This window comes from Manacus vitellinus, unplaced genomic scaffold, assembly GCF_001715985.3.
Source record: "Manacus vitellinus isolate BGI_N305 unplaced genomic scaffold, ASM171598v3 scaffold_6_pilon, whole genome shotgun sequence".
Lineage (NCBI taxonomy): Eukaryota > Metazoa > Chordata > Aves > Passeriformes > Pipridae > Manacus > Manacus vitellinus.
In genome coordinates, this window is record NW_021940750.1 from 9,147,352 (window position 1) to 9,170,961 (window position 23,610).

Here is a 23,610-nt window from a genome sequence, read left to right on the forward strand (position 1 = left end):
TGGTCCATCTGGGTTTTCAGCATTTTACTGAGCTTTCACATCTACTATGTGAATTAAAGATCAATCTGTTTTCAGAAGGCTACTTTGGTGGGTGGTCTGAGTTAATTTTATTTCTTAATTTAATTTTCCAGAACATTCAGAGTTTTCTTTCCATTTTCTGTGTTAAACTTAGTGGTTTTATAGCACCACAATACCAACAAGGTAATATGGAGTACATGCTCTATTTCTTCCTGTATCCAGCATGGTTTTACACACAAACTGATCATACATAAAACCACAAGAAGCATATCTAATTTGAGCTTGGCCTTAACTCTCCTGACTTCAACAGTTTTGTATATAGTTGACATACTATGACCCTTTAAAGAATATTTCTTTCACTTGACCCTCTCAATAATTTCATGGGATTCTCCCCATTCTCTTTGCATTCTTATCAAAGGCTTTCACTCTGACAAATCAACATGCCCTCAGATAATTTGCAATAAACAAACAAGGCTATTTTATCTAATAAAGTTCTTGCTTTGTCTATAGTTATGTTCATAGAGCCTTCACAAAACATATTGTTGTGAGCACAATTAGATTCCGGGATTATGGAAATAGACTCTAACATAAATGTGTGAAAGTGTCATTTTGTACATCATACACCATGGTAACCTGTGAATTAACAGGAAATCAATGCGGGGTGCACCCTGAATTGGAAGACAAAGCTAACAAGAATTTGTGGGCTGCTTTTATTTTCTTTCCAGAAATTTTAAACCATCATATATGAGAAATGAATTCTGTCTATCAGAATCAAAATATGCATCCACATTTCTCAAACATCCTAACACCAGAGCATTGCCTTTAATAGGATGTAAATCTGTTTCTCCAGTGTCTCTGGATATGCTGAATTGGTACATGGAATAGACAAAGCCAGAGTAAGACTAACACACAGGCAGGCTAAGGAAACTTTCATGATGGCAAGGGGTATCTTTAAATCATAACCTGAACTTAGCTGATGACACAATCATTGCCTGAGTCATCTGAAAATCTGAAACAATGGCTCTGAGCATGGTAAACTTAGTCATTAATCTGACCGTGTGTCAGCCTCATGACTTAAAGGATGAGGAGAGGGATGGCAGGGATTCTGCCACTTCAGCAGGCAGCATTCCATGGGTGGAGCAAGAGCAGAAAAGTACAGTAAGCCTGACTCAGTCTCTAGCAGATATATTCCTGATGTTTCAGCAACATGAGTGAACGTCACACTCAGGACACCCAAAGCCTGTCACATTCAATAAGGAAATGGCATCTCTTACTGCTTCTAATGGTGAGCAACAATGCAGAAGAGGAACCAAATGGCAGAGAAGCAGAAAAGCAGAGGAAACAGGGTTTAAAAACAGGGTTTTAAAACCTCACATGACCTAAATAAATACTAGCACTGATATACCTGATTTGGGGCTGTCATGCAAGGGAAGTCTAGTCTTTAGATAAACAGAGTGTCCACCCTTAACCTCCTGAACTATCAATTTTCCTCGTTTAATATTGCAGAAAGGTTATATTGCAGTGCCCTGTGCTTCCTCACATTTAAAGTTAGGGTAGCCAAGGGCAACAAAGACTCCTTCCTCTCCAGCCTGATAGCAGAGCTCTTCCTTCCTTTTGTTCACATGAAGAACAAACACTGAGTTGAACAATAACAGTGGATGCTTCATTATGATGCTCTCCTGGGCACCCAGCCTTGGTTAGCATTATCTTACCACTTGGTTTTGTTTTGAAGGAAACCCTGAATGGACCTTTCAATAGCTGGTGTTTCAAGATCAACATTACCTCTACTTCCTCTGTTTTAAAGTTTCCTTATTTTACCAACAATATGTGGCACTATGGAAAAAAAAAAAAGACATCCCAACGAACTGACACTTGCCAGTCTGAGGCAAGCAGTAACAGAAGACCAATTAAAACTAGCTTTCTCTGAACCAGTTAAGCTACTGATTCTGAGCACTATGAAAAAAACCCCACCAAACCAAGAACAAAGAAACCCAAAACAACTTAATCCTTGGCAGCTATTAAAGGAAGTGCACATGAGGAACACAGTTTAGGCCTGGTATATACTTTATTTGAAAACATCCAGGCATCTGTTCACACTTCCTGAAACCAATGTCAGCAGCAGACCACTCTCTGTCACATGTCCTACTTTACGGTCAAAAAGGCCTTTAGTAATTTGACAAAATCCATACCCTCTGATCTGGTACAGAGAGGTGGTGAACCCAGTTTACCACAGTTATCATTTATGCATTCCTGCAGACTTTTACTCTACTTGGACAAGTAATTGTTTTGGACAAGTTTACTACATTATCGCTCACTTTTCACACTTTGTCCACACAGGCGGACAAATTCAATGTCAGGCTGACAAGTCTGTAGCTCCCCAGATTCTCCTTCTGGCTATTCTTATACATGGGTGTCACATTTACCAATTCCCAACCACCTTTCACCTCCCCTGTCGACCAGGACTGCTGGTAAATGATTGAAAGTGTCTCTCTTGGCACTTGAATCCCATCAGGCACCATGGACTTGTGCAGGTCTAAGTTGGATAGCAGTTTGCTGACCATCTCCTTCTGGAGTATGGAGGCAAAAGTTGTTTCAGTCATGAGTGGGAAGAGGAGCAATTTGGGGCAGAAAGCTTCATTCTCAGTCAAAGTTCTTTTTCTGCCTTGAGTTTGCAGATTCAGTTTATGTGCTAAAGTTTCCTGTGCCTTTGAGTGATACAGCAGAAAGTGGTGTCGTTCCCCAGACAGCAGGGACCAGCTTGAGAGACACCCTTCTCCCAGTGTGTTCAGATGTGACAGTGGAATGTAGTTCATTCTACACTGGAGAAAACTGGATTTGCTCTGATTTCTGTCCATCACTTAGGAGCCTTTCCTAGGGCACGACAAGTCCTTCTAATGAAAATCAAACAGTGCCTTGGGTGTCTGCCTGTCCTTGCTACTGCTACTGTAGGTTGGAGACTATGGGTCAGTTGTGTGACCACTCATTTCCCAGTTCAGCCTAACACACATTTGAGAGAAAAAAGGGGAGAAAATGTGTTTTTCAAGGAAAATAAAGTATTCTGGATGAATAAAAGTTACCTCTGTTAAACTCCAATAAAGTTCTAATGAGTATTACTCAGCTGGAAGGGCTGAAGTGATGAAGCAAGGCAATGAAGTTCTGGGGGAAGAGGGTTGAAAGGCAAAGAAGAAACAACATACCTTTGAACTCTGCTGTGTGCACCATGAGGCCCTGACTCTGTATCAAATATGAAGGTGGCTAGGATCATATTACAGGACTATCAAAGCTATGCTTTAACCATCCTGATTTAGCGGTTTTGGCTTTTGCTACCACATTAGAATACACTGGCTTGATTTTCAAAGGTAACAAGCACCTACAGCTCCCACTGCCTTTGGTGACAGCTGCAGCTCTAAAAATCAGTTTAAGATAGTTTGCATATTCAGAAGAAATGAAGGAAAATAAAAGTCTATTGTGTGGAATAGAGGAGTTTAAACACTGTTGATTGGCTATATATGAGTCCCATTCCTTTTCAAATGAATTTCACTTCATGTTTTGTTTGGTTTTCCTGTTCGATGCATCCTGCACCCTCCAGTGCTAAGCTGGTGGGATCCCACATACTTTTCCTGGCATGTGGTGTTTAAAATAAGAGACCTCAGCAATCGGATATCCTCAGCATTTCCAGCTATTGAACACAATCATGAGTGTTGTGATCCAATTTCAGAGCAGAAGAGGAAAGATATACAGTAATATTCTCCCTGTGCTGGTATGGGGCAGACAAAAGAAAACTAGGCAAACAGGATGTTCTGCTCCTCTGTGAACTTCAGCAAATGCCTTGGCAGATAGGATGTGGTCTACAGACTCACAGCTGCCTGGCTGCCCAATACCTTGCTTTAGGTAATTCACTCACAGCATAATATGGCAAGAAGTAAAAGATGTAGTGTACAGTTCACACCTGACATGCCTCAAGCTGAAGTCCTTCATTAAGCATATGCAGCCTGAAGGAGGAATGGGATGTTTTCTATATGCTACTAAGCAAGAATATCCTTCCTAAATTCACTCAGAAATCTTTAGGAGTGCAATACTTGGTGTTCACAACTTTGGATATCAGCCTACTTATTCTAAGCCTATTCACTGAGTAGTAAGACATATCTCAGCCAAGGTCTCCACAACAGCATATAGCACTCTATTCGGCCTACTTGATAGCACTCCAATATTCCCCAACATTTTCTAGAAACATCACTCCTCACATCTCTGCTGTTACTTCTGGAAAGTGCACCTTCACAGGGCATTGGACTGTATGGGAGAAGGTTTCTGTAATGGAAAAACTAGGAAGTTTAAATGAAAATGAGATTCAGTGGACAATAAAGCAAAATCTTTTCAACAACAACATCTCTTGTTGAACTGTTAATTGTAATATCATTTGCCTTTGCTTCCTCTGCACCCCTGCAGTTATATGTGTGCTGCCTTGCCTCCATTGAAGCCTAAGGCAGACCCTCTAGGGTTATTCAGGTGGCAAATCAAGGAACAGCCAGGTTCCAGCAAACTGCTGACTAAAGTTGTTGCCTCTTTCGTCTCTATAATCCCTGTTTTAACTCAATCTGGCCCTGAAATTTAATCTCACAAATTTTTCAGGGGTCTTCACAGAACTGAATGGCAAAGGATGAGATTCTGGTTTAACTACAATGTAAGCATTGAGGAGCAGCGTCAAAGTTCAAAGGAACATTGCAGAAAATACTTCACAGCAACAGCCCAATATTATTAATTTTAGGGAATGACTGTAAAGAAAAAAAGCTTTTGAATAAACTGTTTGCTGAGAGAGTTTATCATGTCTGTTTCTATTAAAGTGCTATATATTCCTATTCCATGTTATCAAGACAGACTTAAGGTTCTATGAGAAGATCATTTAAATCTGTGATTACTCCAGTTTCAAAGACAGGGCAAGTCAACATGTCAGATACAGAGATACCTGAGGTTGTTCTGCATGTGTTAATTCTGGAAACAGAGAAAGTTTCAAAGAAAACAGTACTGGGGCCAAAGCAGTGGAAGCCCTATTTGTAAAGCATTACCCCTGTGCTAGTACATTCCCCCTCAGGCAAAGTTTTCTAGTTTAGATGAAGTGTTATTCAAATGTGCTTGTCTACAAAGAATTGCACTCTAGAGACTTCCTGGTTTAAACCGTAGGCAACTGTAGGATCTCCACAGCACTCTCCCCTCCCCAGCATATGGAACAATAAAAAGTCCAGTATTTCTCTTTGGTGAACAGGCTGTACAGTCAGAGATTTTATAAGATTTTAACATGGAGAATACATGAATTTGTACAGCTAAAGAAAAGTTGCATGTATTACCAAGGTTAAGTCATTTGGGTCATAGTCCTCTATTGCTAATTATCATTTCACAGGATCAAATGACAGTAGTGATGGCTTCACCAAATGTGTTAGTGGTGAAGCCAGAACAGATATAACTTCTGAGGATAACAAAAGAAATCCAGTCGTGCCTATGTGAGAAAGGAATAAATCACAGCAAGACCTAATTGCCTTTTACTTTCATAAGCTGCACACAAAAGCACGAGACTTTACTCTGGCTGAAAAACATGTTTTTGAACAGATTTTTTTGGCTTCCTACTCATGACTGTGTTCATTTAAGAACATTAAGTCCATTTTAGGTACATTTGACCTTATTCTACAAATCTGTAGCTTGAAAAATGTAACAGCTACATTAAATCCAGGCAATTACTAGTAGAGATATGGTATTTTATTACAATGTTCAGTTCCCAGAACAATATATTGCCACAAATCACAGATACTACCCCTAATCAACAGACAATTTCAGTCCTTATGTTAAAAGCCTTTTAGAAAAAAGGCCATTTGCTTTAGCACTATGCTGAAAACCCAGGGGAGCAACCCACTTTGATCAGGAATTCATTAGAGAGCCTGGTAAGGAGATTTCTCTGAAGTGAGATCATTTTGTCCCAGAAAGCCTATGCCAGCCTTGAAAAGAGGGGAACAGATTTACACTCTTCAGCTCATTGTTTTAACAACACTGGATTAAAAGAAATTAGTTTTGTTTCACATTTGTGTAAATGAGAACAGATTTGACCCACTGCCTGCACTAAGGTTTTTTGCATATTACACTTAGTAGAACTTCAGACAAATGAAATGCTGGCACTTCAGTTGCACTCTAGCAAAGCATTTAGGGACATATTTGGCTTTCAGTGCAAGGCAGCAGTACTGTGTCTTCAGTATCTCTACAAGCATCTTCAAAAATAAGCAGGTAATTCAAGACATTGTGCTAAACTGGATTTATCCAGCATAATACCCTGTCACAATTTAAGCTCACAGCAAAAAGTATGGTTAGAAACTTTACTAATCTGCTATCTACTAGGCTACTATATGAAAGTTCATGTTTGCAGACAGAAGCATTTAATTTTATTGAAATGGCAGTTTATTTTGTTTCTACTGGATCTAAACCCAAGATGCCTCTAGTTCTCCTTCACCAGTAAAATATTTTCATTTCCCCTCTCTTCATTAACATTTTTAGTTGGTTTTGCATCCGTGCTTTGTTTCTTTGACCTCCTTTATTTGATAGCCATGAGTTTGGCTACTCCAGCAAGGCTTTGCCAATGCTGCTGCAGAGCAGTAGAGCAGTTCCCACACAGCCATCTAGTGAGGACACCCTCACCCAAGCAAACACCATTCCTGGGTCAGGTTTAGTAATCCATTCCTCAAAATGCCATGAATTGCCCAAACAAAAGGATGTTTTCATTGATGTCAGCTACATCTGTACAGGAGATGTTGCTGGCATTGGGATGATGGGAGTTTTATATTTTTCACATGCCTTACTGCCTGGATAGACCTAACCTGACTGATAGTGCTTTTTTGCTCTCATCATTACTAACCTGTTAGAAATAGCATGAGACTTTCAGTGTCCTGTGGGGAATACAGCAAAAACGGTTTCACCCTACAGAGATCCTAACAATGATCAGTTCATCTTTATGCCTCCAATAGAGCTGGAAATCACCAGTGGCACTGCAAATCTGTTACCATCTCAATAGCAATGCACAACTCTATTCCCATTAATCTGTCTTCCACCCATTCGCACATCAAGTACAACCCTGCTTCATTTTACAGATTACATCCATGTTGCTTCAGACAAAGGTCACTTTATAGTTACAGTTCTTCAATTGAATAAAAGCTTTTGATGTAGTAAATAATTGTCTTTTACTGTTCAAACCCACACAATACAATACAAATAATGCTGCCCTTTCTTTCAGAATTCTCTTTCTACCTCACTACTCGATTCTTTACAAAATAAAATGAGGTACTTTTCACTTGCTTCAGTCACATAAATTAGTTATAGCACTTTGGAGACAGTTTGCCATGCTGCACTACAAACCCAGACCCTATGCTATTTTGAGATTGAAATGAGCCTCTTTCATTACTTTAGGGACAAATGAAACTAATGTACCAAGGTTTCCCTAGATTTAGCTGCTACTACAACTTTTCCCTTAGTACTCTGAAACCTAGGACACTCTCTGCCAAGTGCCACATTCTTTTGTTTCTACTTATCAGAAGTTACCTGTCTCAATAAGACATTACATGCAAGTGAGCACGTTTGTGTTAAGACAGATTGTGTGCAGTGGAAAAGAGGGCAGGAGAAAGGGTGGAATAATCAACTAACTAATCATTCCATCTTGTGGCACAAAACCCAAACTCTTCCCTTTAGCAATACAAAGTATTCTGTCCTTTCTTTGAGTAGTGAGGAAAGCCAGTCAGCATGACACACAGAAGTTTTGAGGTTATATTTACAGAGTTATAACTTTCTTTCAAAAGGAAGAGTAAAATATAACATAGCATAGAGAAATCACAATGCCAAGTAGACTCATGAAAAATAGCAACCATCTGATAGCAACAGAGCTTTATTTAGCATTGAAGGTCATGAGAAGAACTGAGGCTAAAAGCTGAAGGCAGACAAATTCTAATCTGAAATACAGAACAAGTGTTTAGCAGCAAGGTAGCTAAAACTTGAAAACACTATAAAGGCAAACCAGGTACTCGCATGTCTTCAAACAAAAGTGAATACCTTTCTAAAAGACACAATTCAGTGTAATCTAAGTTACCAGGTACCTGAAAGAAACATGTATGATATATGGGAGGTCAGTTTGGATGAATTGCTAATTTTACCTATCTTTAAACCCTATGAAAATAAATCATTACTCAAAAGCAAGTCCTAGCTCACTAATATAATTTGCCTTACATTTTCAGTGCTTCTGAGTTTTTTCAGTGAGAGCAATGTTAATCACTCAGTTAAAGCATTCAGTTAAAAATCCCACTAGAGTCTGAAGTTGGCAAGTAGCCACCGTGTTCCCTGTCTTCTTTCACAACACCATCCTCTTGGTAACAGAAGGCATTTACTTAAATAAGATGGAATGAGATTTCCACAAACAGCAGAGTTATCAGCTGCTAATAGCTAGGCTTGTTGCTTGCTTGTATTTATACCCCAGAACACTGCTGCTTCAAAAGCTAGACTCAGATAATCACCTACAGAATACAGATTAAAACTGACATCAGTTTATTCAGCCTATGTTTTTTGCATATGTGTGTGCAAGGCTAAGTGGTATCTTCTAGTTCAGCTGACCTAACCCTGCACGTGCTACATACAGGTGTTGCTGACACCAACTTCAAGAAAACTACAACCAGGCAAGAACAGCTCAGAATCCCTTCTGACTGATACACCAGGAACAGAATTACCAGCTAATCATTTCCAATCAAATCAGAAATTATATCACTGCCAACGAGAAAAATTATTTTATGACTCGCACTCAAGCAATCTGTAGCTTTTTTATTGTTATTGTTCTTTTTAACAATATAACTGCACTCACTTTAACTGGTATATTGAAATAGGGAAGTAACAGCAAGTCCTTAAACAGCATACACAAGTTGACAGTTAAACTTTGAATATTTTGCAGTGCTTAGATCCAGGCTTCTGCCTCTTTGTCTGCTGGCAGACTGGATTCTGAACTCACAATTAGATTCATTACAGAGTGTCACTGTATAGCATGGCAGTACATGACATGACATTGTATTGCAATGTAAAGGCAATTGAGGGATATTTTTGGGTTTGCAGTCCACTCCCTCCACAGCACAGAGCATACTGAAGCAACTAAAGGAGGAAACTCTAGAGTTTCCTTGCTAAATCTCTGACTGTCCAATGCTTTTGAATCATCAAATTTAATTTCTTAAGTCTGAACGTGGAATTAAAGAGTGAGCAAGTAAATGGATTCTCTTCATCCCTGAACACTTAAAGTTTATAAAAGCAAAGAATTTTTCTCCATGGCACCCTTGGGCAGCCTGGAGATCTCCTCTGACAATAAAAGAGAAGCAGTTCTGCCTTCACTAGGGTCTCCTCCAAAAACTTCTGTGCTTGCAGAGGCCATTAGATGCAAAGATACCAGGGAAACAGAACAGCGATTTACATTGACAAAGAGGATTTTGATACACTCCTCCAAATGGGGCAGCATTACCATCTTAATAGCCTTTTGCTCTCAGCCCTCTTCCTGAGGACGCTGGAGATTTTTGCGAATGGAGAACAGTTCCGCTTCTCATTTTAACTGCAACAATAGCAGAAGGGCTCCTTAAACTGCATCAAATAGCAGTCTGCGAAATCCCTAACTAGCCACACTGCCTCTCCTGCCGTTTTATTATCCTCCAGTCCACAGAACAAAGAGGGAGGGAGCTACTCCTCTTTTTTTTTTTTTAGCCTATTCCACACATCCTAATCCCTCAGAGGTGGCAATGGAAATTGCCTGTGGAACTGTTAAATCACACTTTCACTTTGTCTTTCATTCCCCATTCACCCTCGCTAATCAAGGAGCTTCCAGCCACATTTTCCGATATCAATTTGTTTATGGCCTATTGGTTAATGGTCCCGGGATGGGACCCCCTGAGTAAAAAGAAAGAATCCTGGGCACTTCAGCCAGCTGCTGCTTCTCACCAGTTCCCACACCCATCCACTTGTTCTCATCAGCCACACTGAATGTGCTCACCTCCTGACACCAACTGAATTAAACAACAAAGCCTGAATGGGAGAGTTGCATTTGCAGTCAGGCTGTGGGACAGATTCCACTTGCTAGTGCTACATGATGTCTCTTAAGCAGCAACACAGAGATACTCCATCACCAGCTGATCCATGGCCAGTTACCTTGCTCTCATCTTACCTTGTATCCAGCTTCCCTTTGGAAAGAAGCACCAACTACAACTCCCAGGAAAACTCTAGCTTCTCTTGCACAAGGCAGCCTGGTGCCACTTTCTGCATCTAATCCAAACCAGCCATTTCCTGGTGATTTGCTCACTTCCTCTTTCTACAGAAATAATGATCACTGAAATGTGGGATGAGAACATGCAATATTTACTTTGCACAGGTCAGGGAGATGGCTTACATGTAAGTGCTTAGAAGTTTCTTCTAAAACACTTGAGGCACATTATCAGGGGAATCATGCCCTTCCTTGCTACCCGTGTTGGAGAAAAATATTTGAAGTAGAAACATAATGGTGTAGTCAACGTAATGGCTCGGGCCCGGGCACGGAGAGGAGCGGGAGAGTGGGAGTTTCGCCTGTGTGGACAGTGCCATCGTGGGAGATGAGAGGGGGAGCCCCAGAACACACAGAAGAGAAGGACAACTCTAAACCCGGGCAGATGGAGCTCGTTCAGCCCTGTAAGGCCATCCATCTAAGAGAAGGTCACTCTAAACAAACCTACATCCTGAGGACCTCGCTGCCACCATCCAAGCTCGCTCGGCCCCGGCAGATGAACCTTAGGATTAAAGGGTGGGCTCAGTTCAGCGCACACTGTGTCTCACCTAAAAAATCCACTGCGCAGGCTCAAAGGCCTTACCCACATTTGCAAAGCCCTGTATCACCAGCGCGCTTGTAGCAAACATGGGTAGAGACCTTTCCCAAATCTTTGTTCACGAAGACTGGCCATGATGATGATACGAGTCAACGTAACAAAAGGCTCACACAAAGACAAGCTTCTAGCTGCCTTCCAAAATGTACAAAGAATGCCTGATCTTGAGATATCATTTATTTAAAGAAATCCAAACTGGTATCTCATCTGTTTTTAGAAAAATGGTAAATGATGTTTTAAATTTACACCCCAGAAACATACAGATATAGGGAAATCAGCAATTGCCACACTCCTAATACAGTGATACCCTTCTATCAGAAAGTGCTGTTCCATCATCATTAAGTGTAAACAGGCCCATTTGTTCTTTAAAGGTAGGGTTCAGTCCTGGGAAAGCTATATTCATGGCCCACAGAAAAGAACTGAAAAAATAAACATCCTCTCTGAACAAATGCTCTCTGTTTCTGAAATGGGAAAACTTTCTTTCCCAAAGTTTCACTACATTAGTGCCTGAGGACAGAGCAGGAAACTGATTTTTTTTATAATAACCAGAAACATCTATGTAACCCAGAAGACATCCAAGATAGAAAAGTAGCTTATCTTCAGCCCTACACTGAAACAAAACATGTCAAGAACAACTCTTGCAAGTAACCTCAGTTTAAACTAATAAAATTTTTTTCTAGTTCCTATAGACTTTTACAATTACTGGTACCAAATAAGGCAGATCAAATGCCCAAAATGCTATCTAAGAATACACTGAATATAGTATCTAAAGGCTTAGAAACACAGGATGGACCCCTGTCCCCATTATCATTATGTAGATGTACCAAATGGAAGCAAAAACACACCACAAAACATTTTTATTTCTTTTGTTTTCTGACATTTTGCATCACCTGAGATGTAAGCACACTGAGTCATTAGGAAATATAAATGTCATTGGTATGGTACAGCCTGTTTGAAGGTGAGAAACATGCAATCGGAAAGAACTGTTCACATCCCTTAAAATGTCCCTAGTCACTCATGGGATCAGTGATTCCCAATCACTGGAACCTGAGAAAGAGCTATACTCACTCTTCTTACCACCATGGCTGCATATCACACTGTCTCTTCTGAGCAAAAGCTGACAGGCACTGACTAGTTTTATTTAGTCTGTTAAACTGATGCAGTGATAAGGAGCCAGGTTGCGTATCAACAGAGAGCAACTCAACAAAATTGGCTGTCTGTCAAAAAGTAAGGATGTTTATTGGGATAAATGGGGAAAAGAAGGGAAGAGTTGAACTTCTTTCTTTGCTGTGGTCTGAAAGTACATGATTTAGGACATGGTCACAAGGAATCCTAGTTCCCTGCCATCATGGTGGTAATATCCAGCTTTTCAGTATACTACCTCATATCCCAGAGAATCTGAGGATTATTTAAGACCATGGGGTATTAGCGTTAAAATGATCACAAATATAGAAAACAGATATTAATTTCCTGTATTTTTACTGATGTCAAGCCACTTGCTAAAGAAGAGACATTTATTAGAGCAGGTTATTAATGATAGATGGGTATGTTTTTCCTGAAGAAATCTATCCCACAGGACCAATGTTACCAGAACCATTTCACTTTACCTTGAAGGAAAATAGGGAGCCTTGATTAATAATTTCTGGGCCCATTCCTAGATCCATGGCAATATAGAAAAACTAATTTAGTGTAATCCAAGACAAATCAGTAAATGCAGCACAAGGCTGTCCTTGTCAACCAGGCTGTTGAAATGCGTGGGGCTTTAATTAGTCATAAATAGCACCATTTTCAGCAATAGTTGCTGTTATCTACATTCAGTCTGCTTAAAATACTAATTGAAAAGGCAAAACAACCAATGCTCTCGTCTTACCCTGAAGAACCAAGCCTGATTTCTCAATGGTGTAGAAAAAAGCGGAGAATGGAGAAACAGGCGATTTAGCAACCAGGAGCTGCAAAGCAAACATAACATATAAGCACACATATTTATAACACACTGATCAAAGCTGAAATCTGTAAAACAATCTCACCAAATTTAACTTCCAGAAGTAGTAAAGCATACTTCAGAAATAACATGGTAGTTATTGATCTAGCCCTATCACTTCTAAGTAACTGAGGTGTTCTCATACATATATATGGACCATACTACAATTTTAAAAGGACCCACAGGTCTTAAAAAAACACTGCTGGGAAAGCAGTAAGTTTTGCTTGTCTTACTGACATCTCTTTAAGCTTAATCATTCCTGCTGGTTCAGGCTGTTGCACTCAGAGACAATTTTGAGCAAAACTGCTACTGCCACTGTGTATGGCAATTTTTAATTGCCATTAGCCATTCCACAGATATGCTCCCTTGGCTTCTCAAAGAACTCCACCCATTAACTTCCTCCAGACCATGGAAGCAACATGTCCACCCCATAGGTCACCACACCAGGGATGGTAATATGCCATTGCAAGTATCTGGATGTTCTCTTTTGCAAAAGAGGTATTGACCAAGCAAAGCTTTATCCAAGGATCGTGTCTTTGGAATATCAAAATAGGAACTGGAATTCCCCCGCAGTGTATAACACAATTGAATTTAGCTTGGCATTAGGGTGTGATGGTCATTCACCATCAGGTCAGAAATACCCCAAGCTCCCTGGCTCCACTACAGAAGAACCATCCTCTGTGGAAGATGAACTGCAGCAGAGCTCTGGAGACAAAGAAATGGGCTTGTTGGCAGGGTAGGGAATGTGGGACCTGCAGGTGGCAAACTCAAACAAATGTGCCAGGCTTTATTTCTTGGTTGTTCGATTTTTGCTCATTGCCAAGGACTGCTCTCTCACAGGTTGCCTCAAAATAATCCCCATTCTGTTACATGAACCTACATGAAAGTGACATTTTAATGACAGATTTAACACATTCTGCCCAGAGTGTGATCAGCACAAACACTGATCTGCTGGTGCCTGTGTGGCCCTGCAAAAGCTGCTGGCAGCAGTGGCTGAAGCACAGAATGTGCTGTTGCTTTGCCTCTGGTGCAGAGCTGCTGAACAAACCTGAAACATGGTTCTTGCTCATCTCTTCAACAGCTAAAAAAGGACCATGTCTGGAAACCAGCCCTCCCAGCAGTGGCCGTGTCTGGGAGATCCTTCCTGCCTTCCTGGCCTGAGGACATGGTTTGGGTAGACAGTTTCCCTTCAGCTCATGCTGACATTCAGCAGGGATCCGAAGAGATCCTCTCAGTAGAGCCTCTACTGAGGACACAGAGCTGACCCGTTGACTTTCTTTCAGTGCACCGATTTCATCTACCCCATCTGTGAGGCTTGTTGAGCAGCATGCTGTGGAACCATCAAACACCTCAGTCCCTAAATTTCCAAAGCCCTGTAAGATACTGCACTCTCACAGTTCACAATAGGCAGCCCTCTGTCAGATACATTTAAGTACAGATTTCTTAGAACTACAGACAGTAACAATCTCATTTTTAGAGGTCCTAGCAGATCCTGGTGATTTCAAATGAAGTAAAAAAAAAAAACATTATTTCCAAAGGTCATGCCCTAATTCTGCCAAACATTCAAGCATTCATAAGGGTCACTGCATATAAATTTTGGTTGGTGGTGCCTAACAATCAGTGGGGAAACACTGAGCAGGTTTTACAAAACCCAAGAGAGACTACAGGAAAGCAACAATTTCGTGCTCACCCTGTAAAGTCAGACAGTATTGAATCACTTCACAGACATACAGGACTGGGACATTTATTCCTAAGAGTAAGAATAACAATATTAAGCACCAGAAGTTTGAGCTCTGCAGTGTCCTTAAGTATCCAGAGAATTTGGCAGCAAATTCTGCTGCGGTATCACAGCTCATGTGACTTTCCTGTAGCACTTGAAATGCTAAGGGTGTCTGCAGAGTAGGTAGGTTTCATTTGTATTTGTATGTAATCTGCAGACAGGACCATGCTTAGATGCTTAGTCTTCCAACTCTTTTCTCACCTGATTCTGATACAGGTTGAAGAAACAAAATCCTCATATCCGGTTCTTCAAATGTAACCATTATGACCCACAGCTAGCTAACAGTTTTATGGTTTTCAGCATTTAAACCAAACCAAAGAATCTCCCTTCTTCTTTGAATATGAAAAATAAAGGCAGGTATGTGAAGACCACAAATACAGCCAGAAAACATCAGACCAGTCCAAATGTCAGTGTTTTCCTTTCAGCCATATGAAGGTGGTAAAATCACCTCAGGATGCGATAGAAACTTTGTGAATACCCCAAGTAGGAAAACTCCTGTGGTTGCATTTTCCCCTCTTCCATGTTAATTACCATTCTCTCTGGGATGATCTTCTGGAGAAAAGGGCACATCATATCCCACATCCCTGATGCACCCTGACAAAACCCAAATTCTCTTGCCTGTCATTATCCCCAGAGCCAGCACTTCCCAATAGCACAGCAGGAGGGGGACTCTGCCAGGAGGAAAGAAGAGTGAAGTTGAGTGCCTCCAGGGGCTTTGCACACTCCCTCACCTCTGAGAACATGAGGGGGAGGATGGGTGGAAAAACTGTGCAAACACTCAGGTAGAACCTCCCACAACAGCTGGATGTTTAACTGGAAATATGCGAAGCGAAACAATTACAAAGTTTTTGTCTAAGGTCAAATTTTTGGCATTCCATGCACTTCTATGCACATAAATACTAACCTATATGTGCACTAGGCACACAGAGGTTACACATGCACATGGATAGACATTCAAATAACCATATGTATATTGTGTTGCCGCATTTTTATGCAGTTACAATATGTACATAACTAAGTATAGCAATGAAAAAATATAATAAATCACATTATTTCAGCAGCACATCATAGGGTTCCTCTCAAAGGCTGCTGCCTTTCACAGATGCACAGCTACATCTGAGGCTCTGAATTAGCTTCCTTCTTAGTGAAACAAGAACAGCTCAGAATATTCAAAGGTATTGCTTTATTTTGAATGTTTGCTTACTGAGAAAAAGAATCTCGAAAGTACGACTGCATATTTCAGAACCAGATAGAGCACATAGAATTCTTTTTTATAACACCAAACTCTACACTAACACAACATTTTTAAAAAAGAAGTAAATATGTATTTAGATTTGTTTTTCAACCAAAAAGAAAAAAACTGTAAAAGGTCATTGCAAACCATCCTCTGGTTGGAATAGACAACACAAAGTAGGTTCTTACATATAGACAAGGAACTCATAAAGCATAGAAGGAAATATATATCAAAAAAAGAGAATTATGTTTTGGAGGCCAGGAAGTGAAGGTAAAAGGAAGAATTACCAAAAATCAAGGTAATGTTGACCCTGGAAAGATCAACAATTTTAATATAATCAACATTAAAAAGGAAATAAAAGTTGAAGTTATCATGAAATGACATTGGATAGTGATTAAATGGATTCTAGATATAATTGAAGAAATAATCAGTTTTCTACAAGTAGGACAATACTGAAAAAGAAGAAGAGGCACATAACGGGAATTATCTATATCACATAGATACAAAAATATCAAATGAATGGAAAGAAAACTCCAGGAGCTTAGCACATTCAGCAGAAAGTAGATAATCTCTATAGGAAAAACACTGCAAGAATCAGCATATGAATCTAGGTTTGATAGCTAGTTTTGTCATGTATCTATGAATTTGAAGAAGATAACATAACTGAGAAGCAGCAAACATAGTCCTCAAAGGGAAGGGAAAAAAATGTAAACTAGTGAGTTGAGCCCTGCAACCTGATTTGAGTACCATGCAGGGCTTTAGAAGAAATTTTGAAGAGAAGAATAACATCACTTGGATGCAGGAGTCAAAGCCATACTAGGTAAGTTTGCTGATGATACTAAATTGTGAGGAGCTGTTGACTCCATCAAAGGCAGGGAGGCCCTGAAGAGAGACCTTGAAAAATTGGAGAGATGGGCAATCACCAACCACATGAAGTTCAACAAATGAAAGTGCCAGATTCCACACCTGTGATGGGGCAGCTCTGGATGTTTGTACAAACTGGGGAATGAGATGCTGGAAAGTTGTGCCATGGAAAGGGACCTGGGGGTCCTGGTTGATGGCAAGTTGAATATGAGTCAGTAGTGCCCTGGCAGCCAGGAGGGTCAACCCTGTCTTGGGGGGCATCAGGGAAAGCATCGCCAGCCAGTTGAGGGCGAGGATTGTCCTGCTCTGCTCTGCACTGGGTCAGCCTCACCTTGAATATTGTGTGCAGTTTTGGGTGCCACAATATGAAAAAGACATAAAGCTATTACAGAGTGTCCAAAGGAGGGCCATGAGGATGGTGAAGGCAAGCTGGATGAGGAGTGGCTGAGATCAGACACTTGGCTTGTTCAGCCTGGAGGAGACCTCATTGCAGTCTACAACTTCTTGTAGGGGAAGTGGAAGGGAGGGTATTGATCTCTTCTCTCTGGTGACCTATGACAGGACCCGAGGGAAAGGCCTGAAGTTGTGTCAGGAGAGGTTTAGGTTGGATATTAGAAAAAGGTTGTTCACCCAGAGGGTGGTTGGGCACTGGAACAGGCTCCCCAGGGAAGTGGTCACAGCACCAAGCCTGACAGAGTTCAAGAAGCATTTGAACAATACTTCAGGCCAGGAGTTGGACTTGAGTCCCTTCCAATGCAGGATATTCTATTCTTCTATGAACTAAAGACTTGGAAAATGGGGTAAAACAAAACATGGATGGCATGTCAGACATACCTGACACTCTCCTTTGATTTTTTTTAGCAATCTCATACACATTTGAACTCATCTCTTTGGATGTTAAAAGCTTTTAACACTGTTAAATGGGAACTGATAATGAAAAAAACAAGCATAGGCATAGAAGCTGTAGGATAAAAAGGGAAACAGTCAGTTATTGAAAAGAAGACACTTCCTGGGTATATTAGTACCTCATCAGATTATTGACCCATAAGGTGATGTTGCCAAGACAACGGCGGATCCAGTTGTACAGTGCACCACCACATACACCTGGCAAAACCAGGGATATGTGGGTGTTTCTGTACAAGCCACCAGCAAGTTTTAATCCGGAAGACCATGTACTGTACAGGTCACTCATGAACTCAAACTGCAAGAGATGTGCTGTATGCTTGTGAGAAGAATGGAGTGTTCATCTGAGATGCCATTAGAAAAAGTTAGCTCAGGGAATCTAGCAAAAATGGAGGATAACTTTATCTACATGTGTAAATGAATGGGGAGAGGGGAAATGAGAGAATGGGGCAGGAAGAAAGAAAAATGCTTCTCACACTGGCAACACTGGCAGAAGAACAAACATGCAGCCATGAAGACATTTTGGTTGGAAATTTTAAAGAACATAACCAGTAAATGATGTCTTTAGGATTCAGATTAAAATATTTATGAAAGGGATATCAAGCAGTGCCTAAGGTGCACTCCACGACCTATTAAGTCTCTCAAATCCTATATCTTTTATGTTAATAGAACTGACAGAGTTGGAACAAACAAATGTCCTTTGACGGTTCACATGCAACTAAGGATCTTTGTGGTGAATAAACCAAGAAGAAGTTACTGTTTTTTAAATACAGAATTTGTAATTTAAAATCTTCTCATCTGCTCCTTTCCTTAAGATTCCAAGCAGCCACCTGAGGATATGGAGAACAGGACGGGTCTTCCAGGATACCTCTGAAGCAGACAGCACAGCCAGAATAGGCCTTTCTAAAACTCACATATATTTAACTATATGTCTTGATTCAATTAACTCCTGGCCAAAACCTGGAGAGAGTACAGAAAGGTATATTATCTGAACACAGATCTGAATCAGAAGTCTTTAATAACAAGCTGAAACACAAACATTTTTCCGTAATCTTACTTTTCAAAACTTAAGAACCTAAATTTTCAGTCCAACATAAAAGAGTCCCTCAATTCCTCTTTTGCTTCAGGAAAAGAAATGAGAATAGAAGTCCACTAATGTTCTTGATGCATGTAAAGGAACCTACTGCTGTTTCCTAGCCAGATAAGCAAAAGACACATCTTTAGTGATAAGCACTATTTAATCACAGAATCAAAGATGAAATACAGACCTCACCAGAAATTTTTTCGTATTAACACTTCAGTGCAGTCAAAATTTGCACCAAAAGTAGTACATATTTTGAGATGAGTAAACAGTAATGGTAAATAACAATCTAAAGAAATTAACAGGCATTTTGGTTACAACAATTATTTTTTTAAATAGTGAAATTAACAGAAAATAGACATAGAAAATTAATGAAACAGTACTGAGTCTTTCTAATTCATCCTATCTATGATACTTTTGGAATGCTATCCGTTATCTACCCATGAACTTCTGGAACGGAATGTAAAATCCAGATGCAGTTATTCTTATGCTGCTGTCCCTACAAAATGCGAATGATAGAGATGGATGAGAGAAGTAAAAATCAAGGCAATTTCAAGTTTTGCCAAGTCCTACCTCTACAAAATGTTGAAATCTTAGTTTCCTTTCTAGCATCACATTTCCCCATCAAGGAGTTTGCAATAATTATCTATTATTTGACAACAATGGAGAATAAACATTAAAAACTGAAAAATTATTTCTGCCATGAGGCACGTTAAGAATACAAAGGTCCTGTGAAAGAGGAAATATATCACCTTGATGAAAAGTGAATAGAAACTGGGTAGATGCCATTAGATTAGATAAAGAAAGATGAATGAGACACAGGCAGAACAGTTGAGAAACAAAAGGCTTAGAGAGAATTGATGATGACAACAGAAAAATTGTACATTAAAGTTTTCTTTTTAATTAGGGAAAGCATTTTTATTAACAATTTATTGTTTATAGGCTTTATGGAAGAGATGAATCACAGAAATTGATTGCAGAAGCCCAGCAGAAAATACTAATTATTGGGACAACATCCCCTGTCAATAGCAAGGAAAGTGATGAATTGGAAAATGTATTGGATGACTTTCAGAAGTAGTCTGATCCCAGAAATCAAGCCAATGTCCTACCAAAAAAAAAAAGGAAGATGAAGTAGTCTTGTATCAAATTAGTTATGAAAATGCCATGATGATAAACTACCAAACAGGGAAATAATAAGATGATTTTGACTGAGCCGTGAGCTCTCACATGATAAAAAAATATATATTTTATAATTATATTTTATAATGGAAAACTAATTATTTCAACAAAACTAATGAACTAAGATATTTCAATGAAATAGTTGGGAAAATCAGCTGTATTACCTTTAAATACACCATTTCCATTTAGACTGGAATGACAACCAGTGTCATCCCCATTTTTTTGCAGAGACTATTATATGAAATTGGTTCTTTACAATGACTGAGGAACATGAATAAAGCTATCTGAAGACTCTTTTAAAGTATGTTAGCTTCTTATCAGTGAATGGATTCTTCTTTTTATTTTGTTCTGTGTGAACTCTTTTCTTACCTTTCCTTTTCTCCTAGACTTACGTTATTCTCATCTGTTGTACTGACATGCACTAAGGACAGAATGAAAAACAAACCCACATTTACAGTCAATACATATTTTGTAATTCAGATCTACAGACTGAATACAAGAGACCCTGTGAAGGGAGTCTGGCTCTCATTATGCTCATGGGCCTTACTGAAACAACAGTGGTTTGCTGGGATATTTCACTAATTCATATTGTTTTCCTATTGCATAAACAAGCATTGCTAATAGTTGGTGCATTTCAGAAGAACTCTTCAGCTACACCACATTCACTCAGAAGAGCATAGCTGAGAATTGAGAAGGCAGCCTACACCATCAACAGCGTCACTCAACAGGGAAAAGACTATCTCTCAAGGTTTGATTAGACTCATGTACTAATAAAATCAGTGCTAAGCTAAACAAAGCTTTCCCATAGTTGTGCCAAATTGACTGGGTGGACAATCTTCATGCCAGAATTTCCCTTCTTATTGTAGATTAGAAGTATTGTTTTTTCAGCTGCAACAGAACCCAGGAAAAATTCAGTAAGGAAAACATCAAAGTTGATTTTGCATCAGATATCCCAGTAGACTTCATAATTGTTTTTTCTGCCCTCCCTTCTGCTTCTTCTTGGGCCCAGTGTACAGGAATTTGATATATTCTAGAAATTAAAGCAGCAGTCCTTATTCTGCAGATCATTCACTTTTGAGCAGGAGTTGTAACCTAGTTCCCAGGGCCAGCTCTCTTTCTCAATCCCAGAGCTCATGCTGCTTCCAGCCCACCTGAAAGGTACCCAAGGAGAGAACAAAGAGTTCCCTAATGGGCACTAATGTTGCAGTGGCATCAAGGCTTCTCAAAGCACTATACCAGTTGTTCCCTGCTCCCTCTTCACATTGAAGCATCCTTCAGGGCAATGGGATAGCTTTTTACAAGGCAGGAGAAAAATGGTTGTGTTTTCTGCCAAGTCTTACCAAACACTAGTGCCCGTTAGACCTTGGAGCTCTCTGAGGCTTCAGTCTCACAACAGGTTCTGACTTGGGAGATAAATGCCCCTTGTTACAGAAACAAAAAGTGACCCTATTGTTTTATTGAAAAAAAAAAAGTAGTTTCAGTCTCCTGCAATCATTTACTAAGCTCGCAAGATATACATATAAAAAATTTACTGATCACTGACTGCAAATGATTCTTGGGATAACAACATTTTGCTTATACGTGGTACTTAATCTATAGATTTTAAAAAGGCTTTACTAGAGTGGAGAAAAAAATAACCCCATTATGCATTTGCATAAATTGAAGTTGAGAAATTAAATACAGTCCTAAAGATTTTACAGCTGCTATCAGTACCAAAATCCAAATAATATGCTATCAAATCACATTAAAGCAAATCCCTGTAGAGCTTGTTTGACTTTATCAGGGCCTTGTGTTTTCCTATGAAAACAGTTATCCCCTGCTTTGTATCTTTGTCCAAATCTGGTTGCAAGGAAAAGCTTTTTATGAAGAAATTTTCTCCTTTCAAGCAGAAGAAAGGTCAGCCACTCGAGCAGTACTGTCTGCACCTGTATGCTTGTCAGTAAGAAAGGCTACAGCCTGGGCAGGTTATGCAATTATTGGGAATAAAGAGGTAAAACAGACAAGTTAAGGGAAAAAAAGATATACGCAATCATTCTTCAGCCTTCCTAAACATCTAGACCCCACACATGTATTCTCCCTGTTAAAAAAAAAAAATAAAAATTGGTGGATTGAAATAGGGGACGCTTAAGATGTCTTGAGCACTAGAGAGTAAACTATGAGAAGTGGTGCTACAAACATTCCCCAGTACTGGTAGCAGATGTGGAGTCCCTATCGCTTTCGTACATTAAAAAAAAAAAAAAAATTAAAACCCAGTCACCATTTGGATTAAAATGATTTCTTAGGAAACTAAAATTTAATTTTTGCCATGCACAGCACTTGAGAGATGTGGTTCTCTGAAGTCCAGCTGCTTGAAAGGACTTTCATCAAGGCCAGGTTAATGGGCCACAACTCAATAAAACTCTTTATAGAGCAGTTTAAATGGGTTGTATCTCCCCTTTCCCCACAGGAAAATTCCACCCAAAGGAAACTGTTTAAGAATGAGTTTCCTTTCTACTAATTTAATGAAAAGCAACAATGGCAGCTAGAGACACTTTATGAGAGACATTCCATAAATTCAAACCAATTAGTGCAGAAAAGTAGGCAAGCAGAGTTTATGTGTACATCCTAGAAATGCCCATTAGCCCACATCTGGAAACAACAGCAAAATGAACAGACTCAAAAGGCAACTGACCATCCTGCTGTTGTTTTAATCCCTCAAAATGTAGCAGTACATCTGTTTGTTTTTTTTTTAGTGCGATGTGTACAGATTTCATATATTAAAAAACATTGTTAAGACTGCAAAGCCAAGAATTCCCTATTTCTCATCTTAAGAAAAAGTGAGTGAGGGAGAAATGCAGATGCACTTAAGACATTTTTGCAGGGGAAACAGCAACCATAGGCACTGACTTGAGTAAGAAAATTAATGAAATGAAAGTTGTCAAAAGCCTGAGGGAAAACACGAGATGGATTCAGTATGGGATAAAGAATTGAAAGAAGCAAAGTGGGAAGCAAAGATTCTGAAATATTTAGAACAAATCTCTAGAAATCATGAACCTATGTGATAATAGAAAATTTCAGATAAATCACTTATTGACTTTTTGTTTCATCCTAGTAATAACTTTTAAGGTAAGATCTTTTGGGCAAGCCTAGGCAGATCACTCACCTTTCCTCCTCTGTGCTCCACTCTCAGCAGTGGTTAATCAGCAAAAATTAACTCTATGCCTCTGTATTTCTTATGTGAAATTATTCAGGCTGCTTACATCTCTATCCTACATTCATGTTAAGCATATGTTCCTAATTCAACTACCAGCAGTTTTATTATTTATCCTACAGATTGATCTTAAAGAACTACCAGGAATTCCTTACATGGCCTTAAAGATGGGGTACACAGTAGTCTTGCCTACAGTGACACAGAATTGTGTGATAACTTGAAAACAAAAAAGTGAGGATTATTTATCCAGTGTCAAGGCTACAAGTGCAAGTGAGGTAGAAGCATTTCATAGTACTTTTTACTTGCATTTTCTGAATCAGCCACTTCATCACAGGCAGACCTGGTCAGGTGATGTTTACTTTCCTAAGAGTAGCCAGTGACTGTGCTTGCACGTTGTGCAACCACAAATTCTTCCCCAATAAGAGATCAACTGAGTTGCTGAGGTAGCAAAGACATGGACAGATGGTTGAAAAGCTGACCTA

The 23,610-nt window shown here is 39.6% G+C and overlaps 1 protein-coding gene across 5 annotated transcripts in view; it reads right to left on the reverse strand.

Annotated features, from left to right (window-relative positions):
* The window catches only part of RAD51B (RAD51 paralog B), a 408,859-nt gene that overhangs the window by 138,395 nt on the left and 246,854 nt on the right, over positions 1–23,610 (reverse strand). For all 5 annotated transcript variants that reach the window (XM_029964330.1, XM_029964328.1, XM_029964329.1 and 2 more), the window contains exon 10: positions 12,787–12,865. In XM_029964330.1, the coding sequence (XP_029820190.1) occupies positions 12,787–12,865 (79 nt within the window). The remainder of the gene's footprint in view (positions 1–12,786; positions 12,866–23,610) is intronic.